At 42.6% G+C, this 26429-nt stretch overlaps 1 protein-coding gene across 3 annotated transcripts; it reads left to right on the top strand.

The window, feature by feature from the left end:
• The first annotated feature begins 699 nt into the window (after positions 1-699).
• VGLL3 (vestigial like family member 3) lies at positions 700-25172 on the top strand. Of its 3 annotated transcripts, none has more exons than XM_057410468.1 (4): positions 700-1007; positions 9933-10182; positions 15603-16103; positions 22164-25172. In XM_057410468.1, the coding sequence occupies exons 1-4, from the start codon at positions 915-917 to the stop codon at positions 22205-22207; spliced, it is 888 nt and encodes a 295-aa protein (XP_057266451.1). In that variant the 5' UTR covers positions 700-914; the 3' UTR covers positions 22208-25172. The 3 variants fall into 3 exon arrangements, with proteins under 3 accessions (XP_057266451.1, XP_057266450.1, XP_057266452.1); XM_057410467.1 differs by having other exon boundaries at positions 9930-10182; XM_057410469.1 differs by lacking the exon at positions 700-1007 and adding an exon at positions 1120-1232 and having other exon boundaries at positions 9930-10182.
• Positions 25173-26429: the final 1257 nt, after the last annotated feature.

Raw genomic sequence — 26429 nt, 5'->3', positions numbered from 1 at the left:
GAACTCAGAATTTTTGAATGAAGGCTTTGATTTTTGGCCACTACTCAGTGTAGGTAAACTTCAAAACAAATTTTGTGAAAAAGAAACTTGTTAATTATTCATTTTAGGCCAAATGAAAATAAGAGAAAACAAGCAAACAAGTCACTCCCAGGCGCATAAGCTGGGATAATGCTAACAAGCCACACACGTAGTCTCTTCCATGTGAGGAATGGTAGAAAGAGCCTGCATTAGGGCAGCTTACTGGCAAAAATGTGCCATGAGTATATTTGAGTAGGACTGGAGCCATTACCACCAGTTCCTGGTTTTCCACATATTTTTCAAGTAGAGCAATACACTTGATTTATTTATTTCTTTTTACACATTGTGGACCAAATGTCGGGAGGGAAGAGTGACTTTCCGGTCTCGTTGAAACTGCATCCGACCTGCCACCTCCTGCAGGACAAGTGCCTTCCTCTGTCCTCCCAGATGAATCTCCAGGCTGGATCCCTGGATGGATGGGGAAGCTCGGCTGTTGCAGGTGACACTTGGCTGCGGAGAGCCCTCGCTGCTAAATCTGGCAAAGCCTCTCACGGCCCAAAACCCGGCTCTGGCTCACAGGCGACGGGACAGGCAGGTGCGGCGCGCCCGTGCAGCCGCTGCGGGGAAGGGGGCGGGCGGGGCGCGGTCGCGGCCCCGGTCCCCGCCCCTGCGGCCCCGCCGCCGCTGCCGCCGTCGGGGTGCTCCGCGCTGCCTCCGCCACCGCCGCCCCGCTATAAGTGCGGGCGAGGGGCGCGGCGGCGGCCGAAGATGCGCTGGCAGCCGGGGCTGCGCGGCGCCCCGCCGCGGCCGCCCTGCGCGGAGGAGAGGAGGAAGAAGAAGAAGGAGGAAGAAGAGGAAGGGGGAGGCGGCGGTGGCGGCGCAGGGCGGCCGCGGCCATGAGCTGCTCGGACGTGGCCATGCAGCAGGCCGCCTCGGCGGCGTGCGGGGCCACCCGCTGTCTGGCCGCGCCCGCGGCGGGCTGCCCGCAGGTGAGCGACGGGGTGCGCGGGGCACCGTGCAAGTCGTGCCGGTGAGGCGGGCTGGGAATGAGGCTTTTTGGGGAGGTCCCCATCACCCCCCTTACCGGGGTGCAAAGCGCATCGCTGGCTGGCCGGGGCGGAGACCTCCGGCCATCCAGCGATGCGCTATGCAGCCCCCGGCCTGATTTGGAGATGCGGGGAGCTGGTGAGGGTGCCCCAGAGCAGCGGTGCCTGGTAAGACCTTGCTTTAAAAAGAAAACTACTTTTACCCCAGATTCTTACAGTTGGGCGATGGGTGTTGGCTTGTGCAGCTGGAGGGGGAAAGGGGAGAAAGTTGTTTCTTGCCTTCTCCCCCTCCCTTCCTCTCCGCCGTCCCCCCTTACTTGCTGAGCCTCCCCGCTCACCAGCTTTGCCGGCGCAGCGCTGCGCCTTTGCTGCCCGCCGGTGCGGTGCGGACACGGACACGGGCGGAACGTCCGCCGGCGGGAAGGAGCCGCGCTGCTCCTCACGGACGGGGCGCGCCGCGCCGCTCGTCCCGGCTCTCCTGGAGGATCGTCTCCGGCTGGGTTCCAGCTGAGTTTGGTGATCACATGTATTTTTCAGGGTTTTTTTTTAAGTGAATCAGGAAATTCTTATCAGGCTGACAGCATTTTTAGACTATGCAGTGCGTGGGTGAAGTGGGACTAATATTGACTTGGCCCTAATGTAGTCATCTGAGAATACATTTTTTGGTTGTTGCTGCATTCCATAAGGTTTTATCATTATTATCCATGAAGATTGTTTTCTCCGTACATGGGAAGTGACCCCTAATATCAGCTTGCTTGGGAGACACGAATATGGGCTAGAACATTAAAATTCCTACTGCGTGTTGTTGGCTTTTCTCTTTATTGATGGGAGAGAGAGCGTGTTTGCAGAAATGATACCCCACATTGCTCATGTTGTTCTCTGTAAAGTCTCGCTCTGGAAACTTGTGAGTTGTGTCTGTTGCAGGCGCCTTTGTTATTATTTCTTCTTCAATCTAGGTCACAGCTTACATCTATTCAGTAATTTTAGTTATTAGCTTTGTATGTGAGTATTTGGAGCTCCAGTTGTTAGACCATGTGATAAACTGCCGAGTAAGAGACCTAGAAGCAGAAAACAGCAATCAAAACCTTTTTGGTACTTAACTCTGTATGCGATGGGCTGTATTTCTCTTCCAGATCTGGAGTGTCGAACACATAGTACAGGAAAATCTATTAAACGATCTTTAGCAGCTGTGTCATGCTCAAATGCAATTGCTTTTTATTTTTAAACAGAATTATGAAGTTTCTCCACCAGCTGAAAGCAGCACCATACAAGAAGTGTCCCAGAGGCATCTTAATGAACGCCAGAGTTTTAAATAAACTGAGTTCTTGTGGATTATGCTGCCTAAGAAAAGTGGAGGTAGATATGCAAAGCAAGAGCCGTAGATAGCTCTGTTGAGCTAGTGCAGCTCAGGAATCGTGGCCAGCACTGTATATCCCGTTACCACCAAAAAACATTCTAAACCTTGCTGTCCTACATGTTAATAAGAATTTGCTGTAGTGAATCCTGCTTGTGCCGGCTTTCCTGAAGTATTTAGAGCTGGAGGGTCTTCACAAACTGGTTGAACGACAGACGGGAAAACTGAGCTGTCAGTGCTGAGCTAAAAATGTTGCACCCTCTAATTCTAACAGCTGCAAATTCTAGAGCAGTTTATGTATTTTTCTTTGAATCCAATGTTTTTTAAATAATAAAAAAGTAACCATAGAATGAACTCCTTATGCATCTATAGCTGTAGTGGAAAGATTTATTGTTTGAGTAACATACGACATTTTGCAAGTTTCTGTTTCTTCAGAATTGTCCTGTCAGGGACATTTAATCAACTGGTAAAGAGCAGAAGAAAGAAGGATGAAGAATCTGTTGCCAGGTTTTTGTTTCTTCTCACACATGTGTTCAACATGTAAAACACTCCTGCGCTCTTCATGAGGATAATGACCATTTGAAAGAACGTTCTTTGCCGTAATTAAAGCTGTGTTTTAAAAATAAGGGTGAGGAAAGAAGAATTAGTGGGATATCTTAAAAATAAGGCTCTGCGCTGGAGCTAATAAAGCGGAGCTCACCCTTAAAATATCCGAGGACTCCATAGAAGCATTTTCCGATGTTGTACTAGTCTGGTGTCTCTCGGTACTATTTCCTTTTTCTGAAAGGAGAAGCTCCTCTGTGCTGTGCTCCTGTTGGCTTTCCTTGCCTTCTCAGTGCGAGGAGATGTAGGTGTGTTATTCTAAATAAAGCTTGTGTGCCTCCAGTGGTATTTGTAATAAATCAGTCACAAACATCTAATTGGTTATGCCAGCTTTCGGTATCAGTTTTGCATCCTTTAAAGAGCAACGCAAGTTCCTTAGCTGCTGATCTGTCGGTGCAGATGTGTAGGCTCAACTTCTGGGCCACGGTGTCTCTTTGGAGAGCTAAGTTCATCATGTTTCTATAGGTCGTGTGCTGCATACATAGGTCAGGAGAAGTGTCTCTATCAGGCGTGTGGTTTGTGTCGCTGCTCTGCAGTGAAGGGGGTTTGAGTGGTCATTTCTTTTTTTCTTAATTAGTAGATCTTGTCTTGCTTTTAAATGATGCACCCAGGTTGTGCAGAAGTGACAAAGTTTTTTTTAGGGGGTGGTCCACTGTGCCTTTTTAAAGTTACCCTGCTCTGAAGTTATTCCCATACTTCTGTCTTTAGTTCCTATTCCCTTAAAATGAGCACAGAACTGATTTTTGCCTTGCACTGAAATGCAGGGGTTTTTGGAAACTTAGCTTTCACCAGTCCTTAGCCAAGAAAGGACTTGCTGGCAAGTTGATTTAGATGGGATTTTTTTTTAAAAGCACTTAATGGATTGAAGCCTGAATTCCTATTGAATGTTAATAGGAGTGGAGGCTTAGCGCCTTAGATCTTTGAGATTGCCGAAGTCCAGGGTGTTTGCTGGAGGGAAGCAAGTGGATTATGGCTATATGCATGCTCATACCATGCCAGAAGGAGCTGACTAGAATAGGAGCAGCCCTCCTTCTACAGAGGAATTGGAAGTTCCCTCTAACTTTGCCGAAAGACAGAGTGAGTGTGTTGCTGGTGTTATAATATGAATGTGTTCCTGTGCATGATAAGGAGCCTGCGTGAGGGTAAAGCTGTGTGGAATGGTGGATTTAAAATGCTCTTCATCGTGCTCTTTCCTGAGGGGCTATCTATAGTAGTAGTAAGTTTTGGCTTTCCTATGGGTTGGGTGAGGAATGGGTGAAACAGAGCTGCTCATTCGAAGAGACTCTGGAAACATGTAATTGGTGAAGAATCCTGTTGTATTCTTGGCACTCACAAAATACTGTGATGGCTTGCCATGCTCTGTCAATCTAGGTATAGAAAGCTTCAGAGCTGAGGCTAAGGTAGGATTCACCCTGGCTCACTAACAGCTGAGCTGAAGACCTTTGAAATGGGAAGTTACAGTAAATGGTAGTTTTGGAATTTCTCCATGGTATGTGGATGCAGAGAGCTTAAGCCAACACCATCCCTGCTAAATCAAGTCTTGCATTAAAGAGTTGTGATATGCTCAAGTCAGACTTTCTGCTGGCAGTCCTGTAGACAGGCCTTTTCCAGATAAGGGCTTGTCTACATTAGCAAATTAGGTCACTAACTCAACTCTTCCTTAAAAACTAACAACGTTTCAGACAAGGACAAGTTGCTTTAACGTGTCAGCTGGCTGTAGCTAAACCCTGACTCATGTATTGCAACTTAATTTTTCATTAAAGTATCTTTGTATAACAGGCTCTCAGCTTTTGGTAATGGGGTTATTATACTGCTTATACCTTTGGCAGCCCGCAGTACCTATCACAGCAGGTAACAGCAAAAGATGGCTTCACATTCAGTTATTGTAGTTCTGGTGCTTTCTGAAGGCTTGTTTTGAAGCCTGGTGGTGTTCCTGCTACTGACTTCCCTGAAAGCTGAATCAGACCTGTATAACTCATCTTTAAAGGCTACTCTCAGGATTACAGGATGTAGAATCTGGATTAAGTTTTGCCCCATGAAGGGGATTTTGTTGTTTGTTTTGTTTAATCCAACAAGACATTGCTAATTTTTTAAAAAATGGCTTATTTTACTTTGTCCGTCTGGTTGGGACAAAATTCTATTTGATCTTCCTCTATCTACATAAAAACAGAACTTTAGACTTGAACTGTTATACTTCTGGATACATGTACAGCAAAAGGTGTATGAATTCATTCTTTTCCCACCATTTCCCCCCATCAGCAGAGCATAACAGGAGCTAAGAACTCTACTGCTGCAAATCCAGTGGCTCACCTGAAAGCAGCCATGTGGCTTTGCTCTTGGCTTGCTCATCTGTGAGGGTCAAAGTAAGAATTCCATGTTTTCAGGGCATGCCATAAATACCACTTTCAAGTGCAGCATTCGATGCCCTGATTGCTTGAAATTGTCTTCTTCCTTGAATACTTTCTGTGTTACCAATAGGAGCTTGCTTGGAAGACAGCTCCACAAATGGAGGACTGTCCGTGATTTGCCTCGGGTTTGTTCCTGAAATTCCTTCTCAGAAGCTTATGTCAAATGACAGCCTTTTTCTCAGGATAGGAGGTCATATAGTGTTTCCTCAGTGCAGTTATTCTTTATTTTTGGTTCCTGTTCTTTCTCTCTTAAGGGAAAATCTGTAACAGGTGGCCACAGGCACACCAGACTTTCATGCTCGGGAGTGTAAAGGACCACATGCTGTATGATGGCTTGTATTGAGATAATAAGTTGTAGGAATAGGCAACTAGCTTATATGAAAAATAAGAACTGGCTTGAATTTTTTTATGCAAACTTGGCTTAACTCAGACTCTCTCTGTTCTCAGCTGTTTGGCTGTTTTGCTGCCTACTAGCTGGTTTCAGCTGGAAGTGAGGGTTTTTTTCAGTTTGTGAAGAGGAATGTTCTAACATTTTTACCAGACACCCTGGGTGAGATCCGGGACCCTTGAAGTCAGTTGGACTTCTGCCATTGGCTTTAATGTGGCCAGAATTTCACTGCATGGGAACCATTTTGCTTGGTTCTGGGTAGGGTATGTAAAAAAATAACAGGAATCTTCAAGACGGGAATTTTGTATAAGATTATGGATCACATGCCTTTTTGGTCAAAAAGTGGTCAGTTTTCCTTCAGAAAAGAGGATGGTACTTATCCAGCATAAACTTTCTCTTTAATATTCCCATATTAGCAGTGATTTTCTGTTAACCTTTAGTCTCCTTTTGTTAGACAACTTGCAGTTTAGAGTTTAAACTCTCTTGGTAAAGCCTGATTGTGAATATATGAAATAACTAAAATAATGTTGATTTAAGCTAAATTCAGCCCATGCTGTACATCACTGTTTACTCAGAGGTTATACCACTCATCCTTCAGCCATGAACTGAGGTCTATTATCTAAGCTGGCATCAGGTGCTATAGATCCTGAATTTCCCTATTTCCCAGTATGTAGTATGTACAGTAATTCTGTATTCTGGGTCTTGGCCAAGATGAGATCTTGTGTATTTGTTTTGTTTTATTCTTCAGAGGCTGCTTATAATGTCAGTCTCCAGTTTGTAAGGAAGAGAGAGGTGGATTTCATGAATATATTAAAGCATTGGTGATCTGAACATAGGCAAGAAATAGCATTGTGTTTAGACAGAAAATACTCTTTGTAAATATCTTACAAATACTTTTGGCTGCTTAAATGTGTGCCAGAATTGTTTGTATGAGAGCAGTACAAGTGAAAATGGGCTAGTCTAGATTAGTTACCAGAAACCTGACCCGTTTTTTTGTGTTTGCTTTTGTCCACCCTACTCCCAATGGTGGGACAAATTCATTTGGCTTGATGATCTTGCATGCTTTTCCACTCACACAAGTGTAGTCAGAAATGCTATCAGAAGATTACTGTTAAGGTCAGAACAAGCAATATGGAATTTGTTTGCAGACAGGGTATTTCAAAGGAGTTAGGGGGAGAAAAGACATTATCATTAAAAGACGTATACAATGGAAAGGATGTATATATGTTGCATAGAAAGAAAACTTGTTGAGTTACTTTATCTCACTGTAGACTTTTATTTAAAGAGTTCTGTAATTACAGGCTGATAGTTTCTTCTTGAAATACAAATTAATTAGATTTTGCCCATCAGTACAACTATCTTTTATTTACATTTAAAAAATAGAGGTCAGATTTGGTGTTTTCAAATGCAGTGAGTGCTCAGAGTATCTTGTAATGACTTCCCATGGACTGGGGAAAAGAGAGTTGAAGTGGAAAATGAATTAGATTCTTAGGCCATGGAAGGGGGAACATTCCTGCACAGAGAAGCGACTCTGGAGATAAGTTTTAATTTCCTGAGCTCCAGTCTCCATATAGGAACATTGAAAGACTTCCTTCCTGATAACCAAGTCAAGCCAGAGGCTATATTAAATGACGTGTTTCTGTATATAATTGCGTGCTTGTATGTGTATTTGCATACTTGCACTATAAATGCAAATAGTGTACCTATAATGATAGAAGTCAGCTTTTAAGTGTGTTGCATGGATTTAAGGTCTGGCATATACAGTGCACCTAAGATGTAATAAGTAGCTCAATATCTATTTAGACTTCTGTAAAGGATCTCCTTCATACTTTGTCTCTACTTAAATACCAAAACCCAACTGGAACTGAAAACCCCACCCTTCCCGACCACTTGTCCTACATTTTAAGAAGGATCTGGGTTATGGTGCATCTTTAAGAATTATCAAGTCACTGAGGTAGTGTTACAGATTTCTGATGAATATGTCTCATGTATATGCAATATTGTTACCACCATTTCTGTCTTGCTAAGGTCCCATTGTTCTGCTACTATGTCACGGCAAAACCAAGTAGCAGAACATATGTACTTATGAACTTACTAAGTTATGAGTGATAATCTTAGTAAGCACTTCAGGAACAAGTATGAGGATGCTTTTTGTTTGTTTGCATTTGCAAAAACAAGTATAGGTCACCCCAAAATCTGCACTTGCAAAAAATCTGTTTCAGAGCCTCAGATTGTGTTTCATTTTTGCAATTTTAGTTTCTACTAAAACCTTTGATTTGTGTTTTCCATCATTGGTTTTGTTTGTTTAGGTTTTTTTTTTAACTGAATCCCACAGTTTTTATTCATGTATTACAGGATCTTGGGATAAAACTAAGTCTAAGTAAGTAATATTGTACTAAATAGAGCCATGGTATAACTTGCTTTGTGAAGCACAGATTTAATTAAATTCCAGACCATTGTCTGGGTATTGCAAACTGTAAAATAAAATTACTTACATCATGCAGCAACATCAGAATTAAAGGTATTACTGAGTTGGCTTATGTTTATCAGTTAACCTACTGTAATGTCAGATACATTGCTTAGTTGCTATAAGCTTTTAGTATTACAGGTTTTAATTCCACTTGTCAACAGCTCTTTCTTACAGTTTTCTTTTTTAATAACCATCTATTTTCTATTACAATGAGCTAATTTATATCAGCTTATAAAATTTTACAAAGCATTGGCTGTAAATATATTGGTGGCATACAAGATTGGAAGAGGACTTTCACTTCTAAATAGGACAAATGTATAAATGGAACTTTATAGACTGTTTAGTTATTTATATTTTTCTATAGAACAACCTTGGAAAAAGGGAAAAAAGCCATAAACTTAAAGAGAATCTGATGGTGCCAAAGTGTTGCCAAGCAAGCTGTAAAAGAGAAGTCAAACTGAAATTCTATAGAAAAGCTATGAAATACTACTACAGATGTGCCATAGTGGTTTTGGGGTTCCTGAAGCTGCTTGTGTGCAAAGTCAGCTGTGGAAATGGCTAGCTAGCTGAGAGCTATGATTCCTGCAGCTTGACTGTTGTGGGGAGATTTTTTTCTGTGAAAACAGTTGTAAAGTGGAACATCTGAAAAACATGTTCCATGCAAAATGGATCTTCACACACATTTATTTTGACATTTAGGTTTGATTTGAGAGAGAGGGAAGATTCTGAAATAGCCATTCACAGATGGCTTGTGTGGGTTTTATTTCTTATATGGTTCTCTGTGTTTTTGGTTTGGGGCAGGTTTTTTTGCATGTGTTTGCAGACTTGTCAATCCCCTCCTTCCCCCACATCACATGCTTAATTTTTTTATTACTTGCATTTTTGTCCTTTTTTTCCACAAGCTGGTGTTTAAAAAGTATAAAGAAAACTGGAAAAGAGAAAAAACTCCTCATCCCAACCCCAAAACAATAAACCACTCCAAACTTTCCCCCCAGCCCCAATCATCACCCTAAGGTATAGAGTCCTATCATTAAAAATTCTTGGTAGTGAGTAAAAATTTATGTATTTTGAGGACTTTGATAATACAGTGGAAAATGTCTCAGGAAGCACTGAGTTCTCCTGTCTTTACCCTTTCAGCAATGAGGAGATATATGGAGTCCAGAGGGCCATGTACTGTCAGTGTGGGCAGTGCTGCTGGCAAAATGGCAAAACCTGGTGCATGTTCAGCTGGACGAGTGAAATGCAGACACTGTGTCTATGGCCACCCTTCCATAAGGCTGTACTTGACCTCTGTGGCCTTTACTGTTGGAATATCTTTCCAGGTGTGAGTCAGGAGTGAAATGTTAGAGCCTGTCTTTTTTCTTTTGAAGGTACTGAGTGAGAGTGGTTGCTGGTAAATAGTGGTTGTGAAATATGTCTGAGAAGCAGGTCCATTTGTGTACAAGGAATAAAGCCTCTAAGCGGTGCTGGTCATCTCCTCTTTGTGAAATGTCAGTGCAAAATATCCCTGTATTCCAACTACAATTATGAAATGAATATTCAATGTATTCAGTTATTTTTCTTTAAGGAAACCAGATGTTGAGCTTGCACTCAGTGCCATCGCTAATACATGTCTTGTTTGTTTTGTGTTTAATCCCAGAAGAAGTTAGCTGTATACAACAAGATGCAGGAGTCTCTGGAAGTGACCCTTCCCAGCAAGCAAGAGGAGGATGAGAAAGAACAGCCTGCCGAAATGGAGTACCTTAACTCTCGCTGCGTCCTTTTCACTTACTTCCAGGGAGACATTGGTTCAGTTGTGGATGAACACTTTTCAAGAGCTTTGAGCCAAGCCAGTAGCTTCAGTCCAGAAACTGCCCTTACCAAGAGCAAGGCAGGGCTAAGTCCTCTGTGGAGAGGTAAGAGGAGCAATAACTTGCTCTCTGTGTTGCGACTCATCCAGTCTGTGTCATGGTAATGCATGTTGCATGGCAGCTGAAATTTTGCTCCCCTGTGGAGGGGAAAAATCCCCTCAAATCTGAAAGGACTCAGGAGCTTCTTGGGGTTGAGCAATCTGAAGTGTTAATAGGGAAAAGAGGCACCGAAGTCATGAAAGAAACAGGCATCTCCCTCTCTTGCCACAACCTGTGGCTCTGCTGAGGCCTGGGAGGAGCAGGGCAGAGCTCACGAGGCTTCACAAATGTCTGGTGGAGGTTGGAGGCTTATTTTTAAGCTCCAAGTGTGAAAGTTGGCCTGTGAGACAAGAGCAAAGCTTGTTTGGGATGCTGGCCTTGAACGTGAGGAGACCCATGCAGCCTTTTCGGGTGACTTTGCCAGGTGATTAAGATTCATCCATGGCTGCTTTCCAGGTGTGGGGGAGCCAGCACGGGCTGGAACAGGCTCAAGTGCAAGCCCTGGCCAGCATGGCTGCAGCTGTGTGGTGTGGTGCATTGCAGCCTGCCCGTAGGTAGAGCTCATGGGAGAGACACAGCCTTTGTTACTGGCTTCCCATGGGTAAAATGGGGATGATATTACTCTGCTTCTGAGCAGGGAGCAGAAACCATGGGCAGGTACTGCAAGGCATTTGCACACTGCCGTAACATTTATGTCTTATTATGCATATAAGCGAGAACAAAGTAACAAAAAGCAGATCTTGTCAGATATAGAAGGTAGACCTTACGGATAAGATTTTAGAAGTGGTGACTGGAGAAAGTGTGCCATAAGATGCTATTTCCTTTTGTTGAATGTGGCAGTCTGGGTGCTTTTTCAGATCCGCGGCTGCATTATTTCTGATCATGTCCTTATGTGGACTGGCAAAGGAACATGAACTAAATATCATGAGCTATGGCCTCACATTAGATTGAGTGAGAAAGGTACCATGAGGATCCTTGTAGGAGTGGGGGTGTTCATAATCTGTGATGTGGAGGTGAGAGTTTATTGATGGAAGTCACAGATAACAAAGAGAGACATAATTTTTGGAAACCACTGTGAAGAGAAAAATAGCACGAAGGACTTGCTTTCCAGTAGGATGATAACAACTCTGAGGAAGTTTAAGCAAAGGTCAGCACAAGTGGCTGGGGAGCTAGAGGAATTCATGGCTTGAGCCGGGACCATTAATGTTAATAGGAAATTTTCCGTTGACTTGACTGAGAGCAGGATTGAACCTATGCTTACTAAAAAGGAGACTGAAGCATTTATAAATGGCCCAGACAGGCTATAAATGTTTTAGAGATGGGATCAAGGCAGTCCCCAGAGACACCATGCCTACAGCAAGCCCTCTTTACTGAGCTTGGAGTCATACCATGGATGGGGTTGTATGTCTTCTCTTTGGCCTCAGACAGACCCTGCTGTTTTCCCCTGGCTTGCCCTGTGGTTGCACAGCCCTCCCCGGGGGCTCTGCAGGGGACACCATGGCCTGATGTAAAGGTTCTTCAGCCATGCTGCCTCCTGACCCCGTGTGCCCCATGCCATCAGTGTGGAATAGAGGTCTGCATGTCCTGAAAGTCTTCTGAGAATAAAGTAAGGGGATATGCCTTCTGCTGTTGCTGCACCTGCTGAAGCGGTATGAAAATCCCTAGGGAGGCTGCTGGGCAGGGATGCTTGGTTCTGTGCTGTGGAGGCTGAGGAAAATGGGGGTGTTTGTTTCTCCAGAGAAGAGAAGCTGACAAGAGTTTTATCAGGCCCAGATGAGTTTCTGAAACATGCCTGCTTGAAGGAAGTGGTGAAGGAACGATGCTAACAACTCGGTCTTCTGATTTGCGTCAGAGATGCTCAGTTACAGCAGATGAATGTGAATTTGTATCCCATTACCTAAAGCAGTTAAAATATCGTTAACTTGAAGATATTTTATAAATACCCTTCATGGGTACTTGGAATTTTTGTCAATAAATTACTTAAATTAAAAAGCTTTTGCATTTTCAATAGCTCTTTTGGAAGGTATAAATTTAAGTGGAATGTGGGTGGGCATGAACTGACTACTCAGCTCACTGTACTCTTTCTCCTCTAGTTGAAAGGAGGGCCTAATAATGTTTTCTGCCTTTTTTATCTTGTGTTGTTGGGTTTGTCTTTTTTTTAGTGTCCTGATGGAAGAGCAAATTGTAATTTCCTCTTTAAGGTGATATTGTTGGGGGAATTTGTGTCAAGAAGGGATTTTGGTTTTGTTTAGAAAATAGAAACTAATGTACTGAAAACAGACGGCAACCTGCACGTTGAAAATACTAATCAGTTTAGTCTAAATTAACTTTAAACCTGACTTATTGTAAAACTTTGGTTACACAGACATTGAATGTTCAGTTGTAGGTGTAGCTTACCTGAAACCTTTTGTGGAACTAAGGAAACTAATGATACCTTCATGGCATTTTAATCAACATGTTTTTCCTAGTGAAAGTGTTGGGGGCCTTTTTTTTTCTTCCCCCCCCCCCCCCGCCATAACTGAGAAGTAATGTTAAATACAGAAAATTCCATACATTGTCTTCTTTACACCATGTGCGCTTTGGCGAGTTTTCAGTGTGTGTGGACGTTCACCATGAACATTTACACTAGTCACCACTTTGTGGTGTACGAGATGTTGCCATCTTCCTGCCTTCCTGTGCTTACAATAGGAAATTGTGGTAACTGTAGCATCTTTCTTGGCAGGCAATGTTTGTTAAATTCCTCCTTTCCCTCTCCTGAAAGGCCATGGAATCTATTCAGATTGGTTCTTTTCTTTCTCAAGAACACTGCTGAAATGGCTGTTTCTCCATTGCCATGTCCCATAGAGGTCAGGTATCTGCAAAGATGATCGGATGTACTTGCTGTTTAAAGGTGGGATGGAAAGGAGACACTTCAAATGCTATGGAAATGGATGGTGGTTGTGGATTGTTCAACACAGAGATGGTTCTTGTTGATGGGATTGCTGCACACTTAATAGCATCCTCTGTAAGCACTCGGGGTGGATGAAGTTTTCTTGCATGTTTATACAACCTGGATGGATGCTGTATCTCCAGTGACGTGACTTGCCCTTGACCAGTGAAGTTGGCCCCTGCAGTTGCACTCAGTGGTGTCTCAGTAGGGGGTGGTCCATGACCGTATCTGACAGTGGTAATGACATTCTGAAATGTGCGCAGGTTTGAAAAATGGAGATGACCAAACATGCTTTCTGTGGCATTAGACCTTCTGCGTGATTGGGAAAGCCAAGCTGTTATACAACCTGCAATGAATTCATGTTGGCAAATCCAGTGGTTTAAAGTGTTCTTTCCTGGTATTAAAATTGTCCTGAAGGTACTTTGTGATTTTCTGAGCTTTTGTTTTTTGAAGTGGGATGGTTTGGATTTAGGACTTTTCCGTGCAGATAACAGCCAGATCATTTCCAAAAGCTCTTGATTACGCAGGTTAATTTTCCAGAATGCTGGCAATAGTCAAGCTCTGCTCCTCTGTTAAGCAGTGAGGAAAACAACAGGCTGGACATGAAGTTTGTTTTTCCCTTTTTTTTTGTCAGCCCTGCTGCCAATACTGTAAGCCACGTGCACTCTCCATCTCAGCCTAATCCCTTGTAAGAAGGAACAATATACTAACAAGGAACAATACCAATTTCAGAGGGTTGCTGAGGCTTCTGTAATATGCTTGAAGCTCTCTCCAGCCTTCTAGCATGAATTAAAATAGAAATACATTGCTAAAAAAAAGCAACCCTTTGAAGAAGCCCATGTTGGAGTACAGTTTGCTAGATAAGCCGGCAGCCTCTGAAGAAGTTTGGCACAAAGAGAAGTTCTTTACATTTGTCCGTAGTGTGTTTGCAAAGTTTAGTTCCAATATTAGAAGTTAATCAGGCTCAGGGAACTGCCTAAATCAAAGCCGGTTGATGTTTGGAAAAACTTCTGTGATTTTAATGGATTTTAAAGTAGGTAGGTGAGTATCATAGGGGTGCAGTCAGAAAACACTTGCATTTTAATTTCTGAAGTATTTTTGTGTAATCAAAGTAGAGAGGCAGGAGCATTCGAAGAAGCCGTTCATTCTCAGTGGTGTCTTCACCCAAGTCTCATTCCAGTTGCTTATTAAACAATGCAAACCAAAATGTCATTTAAAAAAAAAATCTAAATATTTTTGTAAACATTATGTGAGGACCAGAAGATTCCTCCCCATATCAAATACTAAACTTCTCTGGCTTTATTTCTCTGTAGGCTATTTTTATGACTTTTCTTTCATCTGAGGTGAAGTCCTATATTTTTATGTTTCCATCTTTGACCGAAAAAATCCCTTAGTTGAACTAAGACATATTGTATGAAGCAGTACTTTCAAACATTAGCTGGCAAGAGGATTGTGAGAATGGAAATGCCAATACTTTCTTACACATCAAAAACACTAACCGCTCCTTCAAAAGAGGAATTTTTAGGGTGTGATTTCATAACATAGAGGTATTGGAATCCATTTAAATGTAAGTTGAGCCCTAGCTGTAAGGAGCAGTTAATCTTTTATTTCTGACAAAAGCTTTCAGTTAGATGTTTCTGCAGGTCTGATCCTATACACTATGGGATAATGTGATTTGTTTTGTAAGCAAGTAACGTAAGATAGAATCATAGAATCACAGAACAGTTGGGCTGGAAAAGACCCCAAGATCATCCAGTTCCAACTGTCCTGCCATGACACCTTCCACTAGACCAGGTTGCTCAAGGCCCTGTCCAGCCTGGCCTTGAACACTGCCAGGGATGGAGATGCATTAGATATGATCTTTATCCCATCAAAGCATGCTATTAGTTTGAGAAGATCTGGTATTCTTCCTTTAGCCAGATGTCTCCTGTTCTTCAGTGTGACCTGGTTCTATGTCCTCAGAAACATTTTCAGCCACAACAGCTGCAGTCTGGTCAGGAGTTAGCCTGTCCTCATAATTCCTGTACCAAGATAGTGAGAGAGCTGCGACTCTTCAACCTGAAGAGTCTGAGGAAGGATCTTATCCATATGTGTAAATGCCTGACTGGGAGGGAATGAAGATGGGGGATCCAGACTCTCTTCAACAATGCTTGCTGGAGGGACAAGAGGCAATAGGCACAAATTAGAAAACAGGAAACTCCATTGAACACAATTTTTGTTACTTGTTGAGGGTGGCTAAGCTGCAGAACAGTTTGCCTAGAGAGGTTGCGGAGTTTGCATCTCAGTCCTGGACAATCTGCTCCATGTCACCCCATGTGAGTAAGGAGGCTGGACGAGATGATCTCAAGAGGTCCTCTCATACCTGTGATTTTGTAGTTGCTGAGGAACCTTGAGTTGAATGTTACAAATTTCAGAGAGTAGAAAATCATTGTGGGGCTTTTATCATTAAATTTGCTGTTCAGCTTCAGCCATACTTCATTTCTCTCCTGTCTTCCAGAAAGCTCAACAATTTCAAGCCAAAGGAGCAGTTTCCCAACTTCATTTTGGACCAGCTCTTATCAGCCTCCACCTCCACCATGCTTAAGTGGAGTACAACACGATTTCCCTGTTACTGCACCAGGCACCTTCCCAGCACCAGATCCCAGCAGCTGGCCAGGACATGGCCTTCATCAGACTGCCCCACCTCCTCCCCCTGCTGCCTCTGAATCCTGGCATTATCCTTTAGCATCTCAGGTGAGCCCTTCGTATGCACACATGCATGATGTGTACATGCATCGCCATCACCCTCATCCACACATGCACCATCACCATCCCAGCTCACACCGTGACCCCCGCTACGGGTCCCTGCTGATGCCTTCAGTCCGTGCAGCCAGGATTCCTGCTCCCGAGTGTGACGTGACAAAGACAGATCCAGCTGCTGTCACCAGCGCTACCTCAGCATGGGCTGGAGCCTTTCATGGAACGGTTGACATTGTGCCAAGTTTTGGGTTTGACACAGGTAAGATGGTTGATTGTGTCTGTGAGTTGTTTTAGCAGGAAAAATACGAGCAAAGGGGATTCCCTGCAGCTGAAGCTTGTCAGGCTTGTTTTCAGAGCCTTCTCCAAATATATTTCTATGTGCGAATCCCTCCTGAAATTACTGTCAAGGCAGATGAGCTGTGAAACATTCAGCCTTCACTGCCTTTTGCTGGGAGACTTTTGTCTGCCTTAGTCCCATCCAAGCCAAATAAGTTGCAACATGACGTGCAGGGTGTTTTTGGTTTAAATCTTGTGGGAAATGGTTAATGAAACTTCCATGTGGAAGCTTCAAGCTTGTTCAGCTAGTTCATGTGTGCATTCACCAAAATGCAGCTCCAGTGAGGCCTGAACTAATAACTTGTCAGTACACGAGGATTGCACCTTACTCATCTAAATTGGAATAGTTTAGCATTTCCTTCCTGTGTAGTATCCAGGAGTCACATAGAGAGTAGAGATGCTGTTTGAGCTGTGCTCACCATCAACCTAAACTTCTTTCTGCAGATTCTAGGCAGAGGCCTGTGAATTAGATTTATTTTACTGTAGGATATTTAGCCACAGGGCAGCCTTCATGACCTGTATCAGCACCTGCAAGCTTTGACTGGCTTTGAGGCTCTCAGCATTAGGAGCAGTCTAGCAGCCCTCACTGTTCATAGGTGCTTGGGTGGCTAGCAGTTTCCAGTGCATCCATCCTGGAGCTTGTGGGCACTACTGAGGTCTCTTTTTAATGCTTGGTATTTTTCTCACTGGCAGCAATCCTTGCAGATTACTACTTCTTAAACACTTTATATTATATATTAAGGAAATACTAGGTTTTCACCTCTGTTTCCTTTTCCTTTAAGCATCAGTTTGTCTCTCTTCTTGATAGTTTTAGCTAACTGATTCAATGTGTGAGAAGTACTTCCTTGCTTTGATTAGTGTGCAGCAGAGAGAAGAATTGGTAGAAAATTAAAAAAAAGTTGTTTCTTAAATATGAAGTACTGTGAACCTAATACAAACCTCTCTCTCTCTCTTCCGTTAATAGCAGCTAGGGACCAATAATTTCTTCTAAATACCATAACGCTGCCTTAACACTAGACAATTTCATATATATTCATAACATTTCCAGCCATCCTGATGATACAAAAGGAATTACATTTTAAGCTTTTGGGTATAAAATGATAATCTGACAAAACTGGGATCTCAAGTTTTGTCCCTCTGACAAATTCCATAATGGGAATAAACTGCCTTCTCTGAAACACAAGCAAGTTGTCACTCTCATCAGTAAAGAGCACGAGCCTCCTCATCTGGCAGTAGCCCCAGAAGTCCAGTTCCAGAGCTCTGGTATTTGGCTTACCTTTTGCAGATGGAGCTGAGAATTGTGTAAGGGATTGTTAGGAAAAAACACTCCCTGCCTTAGGTATAAATCCCAACTAGACTGTGAATTGTTTCAGTGCCAGGCAAGCTGGTTTGCTTACTGCTACTTTGTTGGTAGTAGTATGTCTAATAAAGCAGGTGCTTTTTTTCTGTAAGAGCACAGTACCTCAAAAAGGACTGTGGGTTATAGCACCATATTAGCCTTTCAGAGCTAACATAGCTTTTTCTTTGTGCTGCTTGCTCCTTGTGAAGATTCCTATGAAGGACTACAGTTGGATGCTAATTTTTGTCAGGATCCTGACTTGGCAGTGCTTAACAGTGGCTTACATGTCTTGTAGCTGTCGACTCAGGACAGGAAGCAGTTGACAAGGCCTGCTCAGTTAATTTCTGTCCCATGCTTGCTGTGTGTGTTTTGCTCCATGAGTTTCTGGGGAGGGAAAGAAAGAGGGTAAATGTGTGACTGGTTTGCAGAAACAAAGGGTCTCAGCAGACCAATGTCTCGTATGTTTGTGAGTGTTCAAAATGGCCATACATTGAAACGCAACAGCAAAACCTTACCAGGCAGCACCAGTTTGACATATGAGGCTTTGGAAATAAGGGAGCAGACAGTGAAACACAGCAGGTAGCAGCAGCCTGTGACATTACGGTTATTTGTTTTCTTACCCTGTGCACTCAATGTCTCCTGTGCTCTCCAAGCAGAGGTGTGCTGGGAGGGCCAGGAAGGCCCTGAGCTCCCTTTTCAACCTTCTCTATAGCTGAAACAAATACTTTGGTTACAGGCATTCAAGGCATGATCATGCTGAAAAGAGGGAGCTCAATTGCCCCCATGTTTTTTCATCCCAAGGAAGGTGATTTGTGCTACTGGGGAGAGGAGGGAGCTGCTGAAGCACCACACTGGGTTGCATCCAGCACTCACCAGCACATGTTAAGCATTTTTTGCTCCGTATCCACTCCAGGGTAGTAAGATTATACTAGATAGTCCTACTAGGTAATAGTAGGATAATCCTTTTATCTATTATAAAAGATATAATCACATAGAATTTCATATACATCTAACTTTAATATGAGACAGCAATCTCAACAGAGTCTAAAAACTGAAGAGCCTGGAAGAGTGTACTGGCTTTTTCTGCAGCATAAAAGTGGTTTCTCCAGAGTAGGGTAAGGCTATAGTGGCAAGAACACTTCAATTCTAGAAGTCTTTGCTCATATGTCCCGGGAGAATAAAAGACAACAACCTGTGGGGCTGTCAGTATATTCTATTCCATGAGTTTCAGATGATTTAGATAAAAAAGCTCATTTGACAGTGCTTTTCAGAGCCCTTAAGATACGAAAATTATCCCCCCACCTTACTGTATGTCACATTTCTTGTGCTACTGTCACATGCAATTATAGAAACATTTGCAAAATTCCTCACGCTGAATTAACTTGAGTGATAGTATTGGGATCAGAACAGGCTGACTGTAATCCTACCCTCTTCCAGCTACATTGTGGCATCTCTGCTGTACTAAGTCAAATACCTGATCTCATGAATGGATGATGCTGAATCACTTCAAAGGTTAGAAGGGAGTTCCCCTTGCATGCATGGGATAGTTTGGGAATTTATGTTTCAGAACAGGTTGTGTGGGACATCAGCATATCACTGTTCAGAGAGCTAACAGTATTGATCTGTGATGCACATCTGTTTGAACTTACATGGTCCTGTTTTAGAGGATGACGAAGGATTTAGCTAACTGATTCCCATTAAATGTGGCTTAATCCTCACATTTTGTGCTGCAAATTAACCCTTTTAGAAGCTTCTTTATTGGTATAAGTGGGATTAAAGAAAATGCTAGTTTACATCAAAATCTATTAAAACCTGTTACATTAATAGCTGCTGGTATGCAGTGCCTGCAAAGCTGAAGTTCCCAGGCTATAATGCTCAATATGAAAGTATGGGTTTTTATCAAGTATTGATATAAGCACAGCATGTTTGTGCTTTAGGGCACAATTCCCTGCCCCGCTGATGTCAAGCAAAGCAAGGTCAGCCTCTAACAACACTGACTGCAGCTCAGGGCATGCATACAGAGAGCATTGCTTCAGCCGTAATCCCACAGCCTTGAGTCCTAATCCTCATGTTTACATTAAGGGTACACATGTCGAATTGAGAACTTAATACCAGGAGGTGGGGAGGGGAAATGCTGTTTTGCAGTGGAACTGATCCTTATGGCCCCAGGAGCAGGGTGGGAGGATGCCCAGCACACCAGGCACTTCAGGTAATCAGTCGAATCCTGGCTGCCAGCCACATGGGGAGGACAGCAGAGCAGCTCACCCTGCTCCTGCAGAGTTTAGGAGGATATCCTGTCCTGCTGTTGGGCAGGTGGGCTGGAGGAGGCTTCCTGTAGCCCCAGCACACTGAAAGCAGAGCAAGATTTGAGCATATCTGAGGCTTATAAGTCTGTCTTAAAACTGAAGTGCACATCCGCTGTCGTGTGGAGTTATGCACATTGAGGTGCATAACTTTAAATTTAGATGAATTAATCAACATCCTCTAGTCCTGGCTAATTATGGAACGTCCACTTTTGGAAAAGCCTGTACATCAGTAGAGTGAATAGGGAATTTGAGTGGTCAGTTTGCTGCCTTCTGTAGAGTTGTTTCTGTTCACCCAGTAGTTTGTTACTACTCATTAAATTTGTTCGGATGTTCCCACAGAACATGCATTCTGCTTGTGTGGCAATTAGCTATAATGTTGGTATCCCAGAGATGGGGAGCTTTACTAGTGTGGCAGTACTGACTCATGCAATGCAGACAAGGATGTTCTTGCTAAGAGGCAAATGTTCCTGCAGCAGGCTGCGAGTTGAAAGCTCTCAGTTAGGAGCAGAGTTGTGCTTGGAGGACGTTAGGACTGCACGTAGCCCTTCCATGAAGGAGATGAGAATATGAAGAGGAAAAGGCGTGGAAAGTGTTCCACATTCAGTTCTGTAACTAAGGCAACTTCAGGGTTTTCAAATGTTTTCTCTGGCTGTTTAGACTTTATAGCTATACATTAAACCTCATCGTTACAGTTATTTCTGCTTGTTTCAAGGACACCTGACTAGGGAGGTGTCTGTTCAACTGGTTGTTTCCCTTCTGCTGTCAGACGGACATCCTCTTAAACAGGGGTGTGTGTCTCCTTTTCTTTTTAAGCTGCTAGGAGCCATATAACCTGCTTCTTATCTCATAGGTTTCCACTGGTTCTGCTGGCCTTTAGTGTTCAATGGTGAACTGATGGTGAATTTAAATGACTTCTTTACACACAGGAAAGTTTCTGCTGACTTTTTTTACTTTGTCATCTTTGTTTAAAAAAATTGTAAACACCAGGGGAAAACTAACAGAAAATTGTCATCACTACGTTTGAGGGAGCTTTGAAGGAAATTAACAGCAGTTTATGATAGCTCTGCCTGCAAGTGATGCTGCCAGGGAAAAAAAAGCAACTCTGAAGCAACAAGGAGACAGCACCAATGAGTAAAGAGCCTCTGGACATGCTTTTATAGGCATACTTTGGTTGAAGGATATGCCAGTTTTTCCAATCTAAAGAAATAGGTGCAAGTGCATGTGAAATGGAGCGGGAGGCCACAGAACAGGGTTTCGCACGTGCAGTCTTTTTATCTGTTCACTGCTGAACACACAAGTGTCCACTTAGGGCGCTGCTTAGGAATTGTACTATGAATAATGTGATATGTTGCCATCTTTCATGTGGCTGTTAATTGCTTTGTAGCTCAACTCTGAAATGATGCTGATCATCATTAAATATTTAACTGCTTGTAGCATTGCTGTCTGTGTAGCAATGAAGTGCACCTTTATTTCACAAAATGTGATTTACTTGGCTTAGAAACATCAAGGGGCAGGTTTTAAATCAAGCCTAAGTGCCTTACTACCTCTGAAAATATGTGCCTGCACCTCTTTTCTTTTTACTTTCCCTATAAATGAGCAAGAATGTATCTTCTTTGGGAAGTTTCCTCTGCACCTCCCCCTCTATTGTCTGGATTTTAGGTATACACCCCATTGGGTGTAAATCTAGCAAAGATTGAATCCCTCTGCAGCAGAGAAATCCCAGATTATAACACAGGTTCCAAGCCTATAATGCTAAAGCCACAATATAGCACCACATTTATTAGATAGTCCTCACATTTTATAAAGGAAAATATTGGAGGCACTCATAATAAATGCAAGCTGAGAATCATTAATTTTTCCCATGTGGCAGTACTAGCTGTTCTTGGCTAAAAATCTGACACTCTGTAGGTGAAGTTATTTGGGTTTTTTTGCATGCTGGGGAACATTTTCCCTCTCTCATCTGTAAGGTGAAATGCCACAAAAACTGTGAGATTCCAGTGTCAGAGGCCTTTCCTAAAAGGTAGGGTATTTGGCTAGCCTCTATCAGGAAAAATGCCGTGCTCCAAATGAGGTCAAATCAAGGAAGCACACACATTATATCAGGGTCGTGAACCACTTGAGCCAGTCTAAAAATGAAGTATGGTTAAAGTTTATCCCACATACACTAAAAACCCATGAGCAAAAGCACTATTACTAACAACTCCAATAGGCTGGTAGGTTGTGGGGCACTTCTCTTTTTTAAATCCAGATCTGTTCATCCTTACTTCAGTTGCTTGGGGAGGGGAAGGAAAAAAGCTGTATCAAATTTAATTTCATTCTTTTCTTTTCTGAAATGTAGGTCTACAGCATCAGGACAAGAACAAGGAAACTTCTTGGTTCTGAAGTTCAGATGAATTAAGACCAGCTAGAGCTGGAGTCAGCGCAGCTGGGCGGGTGATATAACAGTTGTTGACTCCTCCATGGAGCAAAGGACACACATGAAGATGAAGAGCCAACCGTTCTGGTTTTGCTATTGAGCCTTTTGTTTGTAAGGCCATTTATGGGTCCCACAGTGTTGGAAAAAAAACAAAACCCTAACTTTTCTTTCTTTCCTCATCTGAGCCTGCTGCAGCTGGGCAACCTAACTCCTTTCTGCTCCTTTAGCAGTGTTTTGTTTCATTCAGCTCGATATTTTTATGAACAGTCTCAGTTGTCAGGAAAGAGACTCTCCGTTGTCTACAGTGCGCCTCTTTTCAGGAATACAGTATTTTGTAGCTGTTTGTGCATCTATTTTTGTAGAAATACAGAAAGTTTGGGTAAGGATCGATGGGCTATTTTAGGATGACATATTTTTTTAAAAAAAATTGTAAAATTGTTAAGTTCTGTTTAAAGAACTTGCTCTCAGAGAAGCACTGGCAAAAAAAATGTATAAAATGCTATTTTTAGATGTCTGTGATGTGTTTGTGCATTTTGGGTTTTTTTGTTTGTTACCTCAAATGTCTCTCTATCCTTTCTTTTTAAAGGCCTAAACCTTCTTTCCACATTTCTAGATTTTGATGTTTTTGTCCTATTGTTCTAGCTTAAGCAAATATAAGTCGCACCTAAAGTTTCAGCCAAATATTTTTCCTGGAGTTAGATTATAGTAAGGGTGTTTTTATTCTCTTGCTTCTAGAGGTGGCTTTGTGCTGTGCTGATTGTCAGAAACTTGCAAACACCTTTAGCATGGGGCAAAGCTTGGGGTTATAGGCACTGTATTTCCAACCCATCCATTCTTTCAAAATGGACCAAATACTGTTACGGTTTTAAATCAGAATTGAGTTTGGGCCTCATCTATGGTCCACTGAAGCTGTTCCATTGAACACAGTAGCCTGTGGGTTATGTTTCAAGCCCTCATAGTGCTCATGAATATCAGTGTACTCATATTTTAGCTCAAGAAGTAGGACTTTCAGCTAAGCCATTTCAAGGGTGGTAACTTCTAACGTCAATATTCAGGAAAGAAATGTCAGTTTTAAAAAGCATGTGACTTGTGGAAACAGAATGTTTCCAACTGGCCTCATCTGTCTGCTGAGCACCTCAAGGGAAACACTGAAACTTTCAACTCCTGTTGACATCAAAAACTGTTTGTCTAACCTAAGACTTGCTGTGAGCCTTATGAGACCCCAGCTGCAGCTCTTGAATTTTTTGAGAGCTTGCATGTTTTCAGCATGCACAAATTCAGGCTTGTCTGCTGTCTGTACTTGGAAATTACATGGCCATGTCTAACTACAGTGCTCTGCAAGGTGTTTTGGAAACCCCGTTTCTGGCCTGGGCCTTGGGTTTCACTTGCATAAGTAAGGTCTTCAGTTGAAGCCACGGTGAGCATGATCCAGCCCTGAATAAGAGCTACAAGATTATCCTTGACAGCCCCAGACCCGCGGTGTGCTGGAGGTGGGTCAGCCTCCATCCCCAGTCCTTAGCGACTCCTGCGTGTGCCAGCACGCGCTTAGGTGGGACCAAGAGCAGGATTGGGGCCTGGATTGCCAGATCCTAGCTACTGCTTGGAGATGTTGCCTTTGTGCTCCGTATACCCAGGGTACTCCTGTAATATCTCCTAAGGCTCTTACAAACTATTATATTTCTGTTACCACTGTTTTCAGACATCCTTGTCAGAAAGACAAACCAGTTAAATGGAAACCAAGGCATAAGCACATGACTGAGATAAGAAACAGTTTAATTTTCAGGCAGCAAGCTTTGTAAATGTAGGTTTGTCAGGTGGAGACCACATGGATCTGTGTGTGAAAGGGGAGAGGAAGTGTTGGGATGTGTATGCCACTCCAAGATTCAGGCCTCCTTCCCTGCACTGCTGCTTCCCTCCAAGCTTTTTGAACTTGATCCTGTGAGGTGTTGAGTGTTCCACCTTGCCACATAAGAGGGCTTGACATGCTGGCACTGGAGGCTTTAGGATTATGTCACAATTTGGCAAGACCCTGAAGTATGTACCTTGCTGATTTGATGGTTGAGACAGTGTATAAGTGCTGACTGGACTATACTTAAATATTACTTTAAAATAGTAGGGATGTAGTTTCTGTTAGATGCTGTATTAATTGTGTTGGGTTTGGGTGTTTTCTTTCCCTCATCTTTATAGTCCATCAGCATTTCTTTCTCTTAATAAATTTCACTCTCATGACAACTCTCTGTATAATTGTTGCTCTGGTGGAGCTAGCTCCTCAATTTGCTAACGAATTCATAATGCAATTGGAAAACTGTATGGGAGGCATCACAGTAATAGCTGCCATGGTTCACTTTTTTGTCAGGACAGTATAGTCCAGGAAATATCTCAAGAATAAGAGTTGCGACTTAGGAATTCTGACAGTATTAGAAATACTGGGAGGAAAAAATCCAATTTTTAAATTTTTTTTCTTTCCTTTTTTTTTTTTTTTTCTGGGCTTGGCAAAGCTGGAAGGCAAAGAGGCAAAGTATCCTCTTTGGACTTCAGGCCTGAAGAGTTTTGGTGGTGGTGGAAGCAAAAGGAAAGGCATAGTGTGATTGACTTCCTGAAATAAAGTCTATCAAGAGAAGTCTGCTCATTGCCTTCCTCTTTGCAAGTTCAGATGACGATGGACCTCCTCCTGTTCCCCATAGATGTCAAAGCAGAATGGGGCAGGAAAAAACAGGCCCACAGATTGCACTGGAATCCCTTTCTGGATTGTTTTATTGAGTTTATGGGTAGTGGGGATGAATATGTTGTGAAGCTATTGCCTCTTCCACCTCAAGGACTACTACTATGTGCCCAGTTTCCACTGCTGAATCTGTGAGTGTACTGAAGGAACTCCTTTTGCTCTGCAGGCTCTGAAAGACAAGTGCCAATAAAAACCTACTATTGTCTGTAGCAATTCATGCACCAGTCAATTGAAAGTGAAATAAATTGTTTTCCTCAGTCTCTAACTGTCCCCTGACAAGTGAGTTGAAAGTAAAACCATAAATGCATAGCAGTAGCCCTACTTCTATGGCCTCCAGTTTGAAGGATGGGAAAGAAAAAAAAGCCTTCCTTATGACAAACTTTTAAGTTAAAGGCACCAGATTTACTTCTCTCTCTCTTTCTCTCCCTCATACACGCACACTTATACACACGCACAAATGTGCTTATGAGAAGCAGATGCTATGATGGTTTTGTTCTTGAAAGAGGAGGAGAGCACGTGCTCGCAACATTGCAGTTACAGAGAATTGATGGCAGTGAAAAAGAAACAATAATGCTAAGACTGCTCATGTTTCCATGATAGGAAAAAAAGGCCCTTAAAATCAGGTCACAGATATAAGTTATGTATCTTAATGTATTACTAAAGGACTTGTTTCATTCTTTTAATGTGAATTCTGATGCTGTTCTAAGAAAGTGGATGATTCATTTTGCAAAGGCTTATAAAATATGATGTACTCTGTCACAACTTCTGGGAGAACATAGGGAAATTATTGTTTTGTTTCAAGAAAATTTACATGCTAAACTCCTAAAAGTTGTCCAGGATTTTATTTTATTCCCATTAATGTTGAGGAAACTGCTGTCAGTTTTTGTGTCTTCATTCGAAGACTTGGGAGGATACAAGCTGTCCATGTTTTGAAAAGCAGATACCAGTTTGTTTCAGCTGGGCATTTCCATCCCAACAAGATGAGGGAATAGTGCAGCTACTGACTGCCCTTATTTGCTTTCTAGAGAGCTGAATAATCTATGTTTGGCTATTGCAAAATGCACTTTGTTCTGATCCCTGTCCTCACCAGACGCACAAATTCAGTTATCGGTTTATCTGATACCTTTTTTGTAGTGTGAAGACCTTCAGTGAATGGCAGTTTTCTCTCAGCTGTCTACTTCTGCCTCAAAACATGCTTTTGAGGATGACTCTTTCACCGCAGCTTTCAGAGAGAGCAGAGGTTCTGGGAGGGTGGTGTTGCGTTCCCCCCCACCTGCACTTAGGATGGACTTGACTGCACCCAGCCTTTCTGCTTCTGCGCTACTGTGTTTGTCTTGCTCTCCTCCTGCCACAATTCCTTATGCGTATGTATGTATATTTATATATATATATACACATACAGCTATGCCTGGCTCCCTCTTCCACCCTCATGCTTCAAATGCATGTCCTTTGGAAATAACATCACT

This window comes from Pezoporus wallicus, unplaced genomic scaffold (genome assembly GCF_028554395.1).
Source record: "Pezoporus wallicus isolate ANWC-B61680 ecotype Strahan unplaced genomic scaffold, APGP_CSIRO_Pwel_v1 contig_229, whole genome shotgun sequence".
NCBI lineage: Eukaryota > Metazoa > Chordata > Aves > Psittaciformes > Psittacidae > Pezoporus > Pezoporus wallicus.
This window is presented reverse-complemented; position numbering and strand designations above follow the sequence as displayed.

Bases quoted from the DNA above. Each gene is read 5' to 3' on its own strand.
- VGLL3 (XM_057410467.1), top strand. From the start codon at position 915: ATGAGCTGCTCGGACGTGGCCATGCAGCAGGCCGCCTCGGCGGCGTGC. The intron at 10,183-15,602 runs GTAAGAGGAGCA...CCTGTCTTCCAG, and splicing joins GCTAAGTCCTCTGTGGAGAG to AAAGCTCAACAATTTCAAGC. The intron at 16,104-22,163 runs GTAAGATGGTTG...TCTGAAATGTAG, and splicing joins AAGTTTTGGGTTTGACACAG to GTCTACAGCATCAGGACAAG.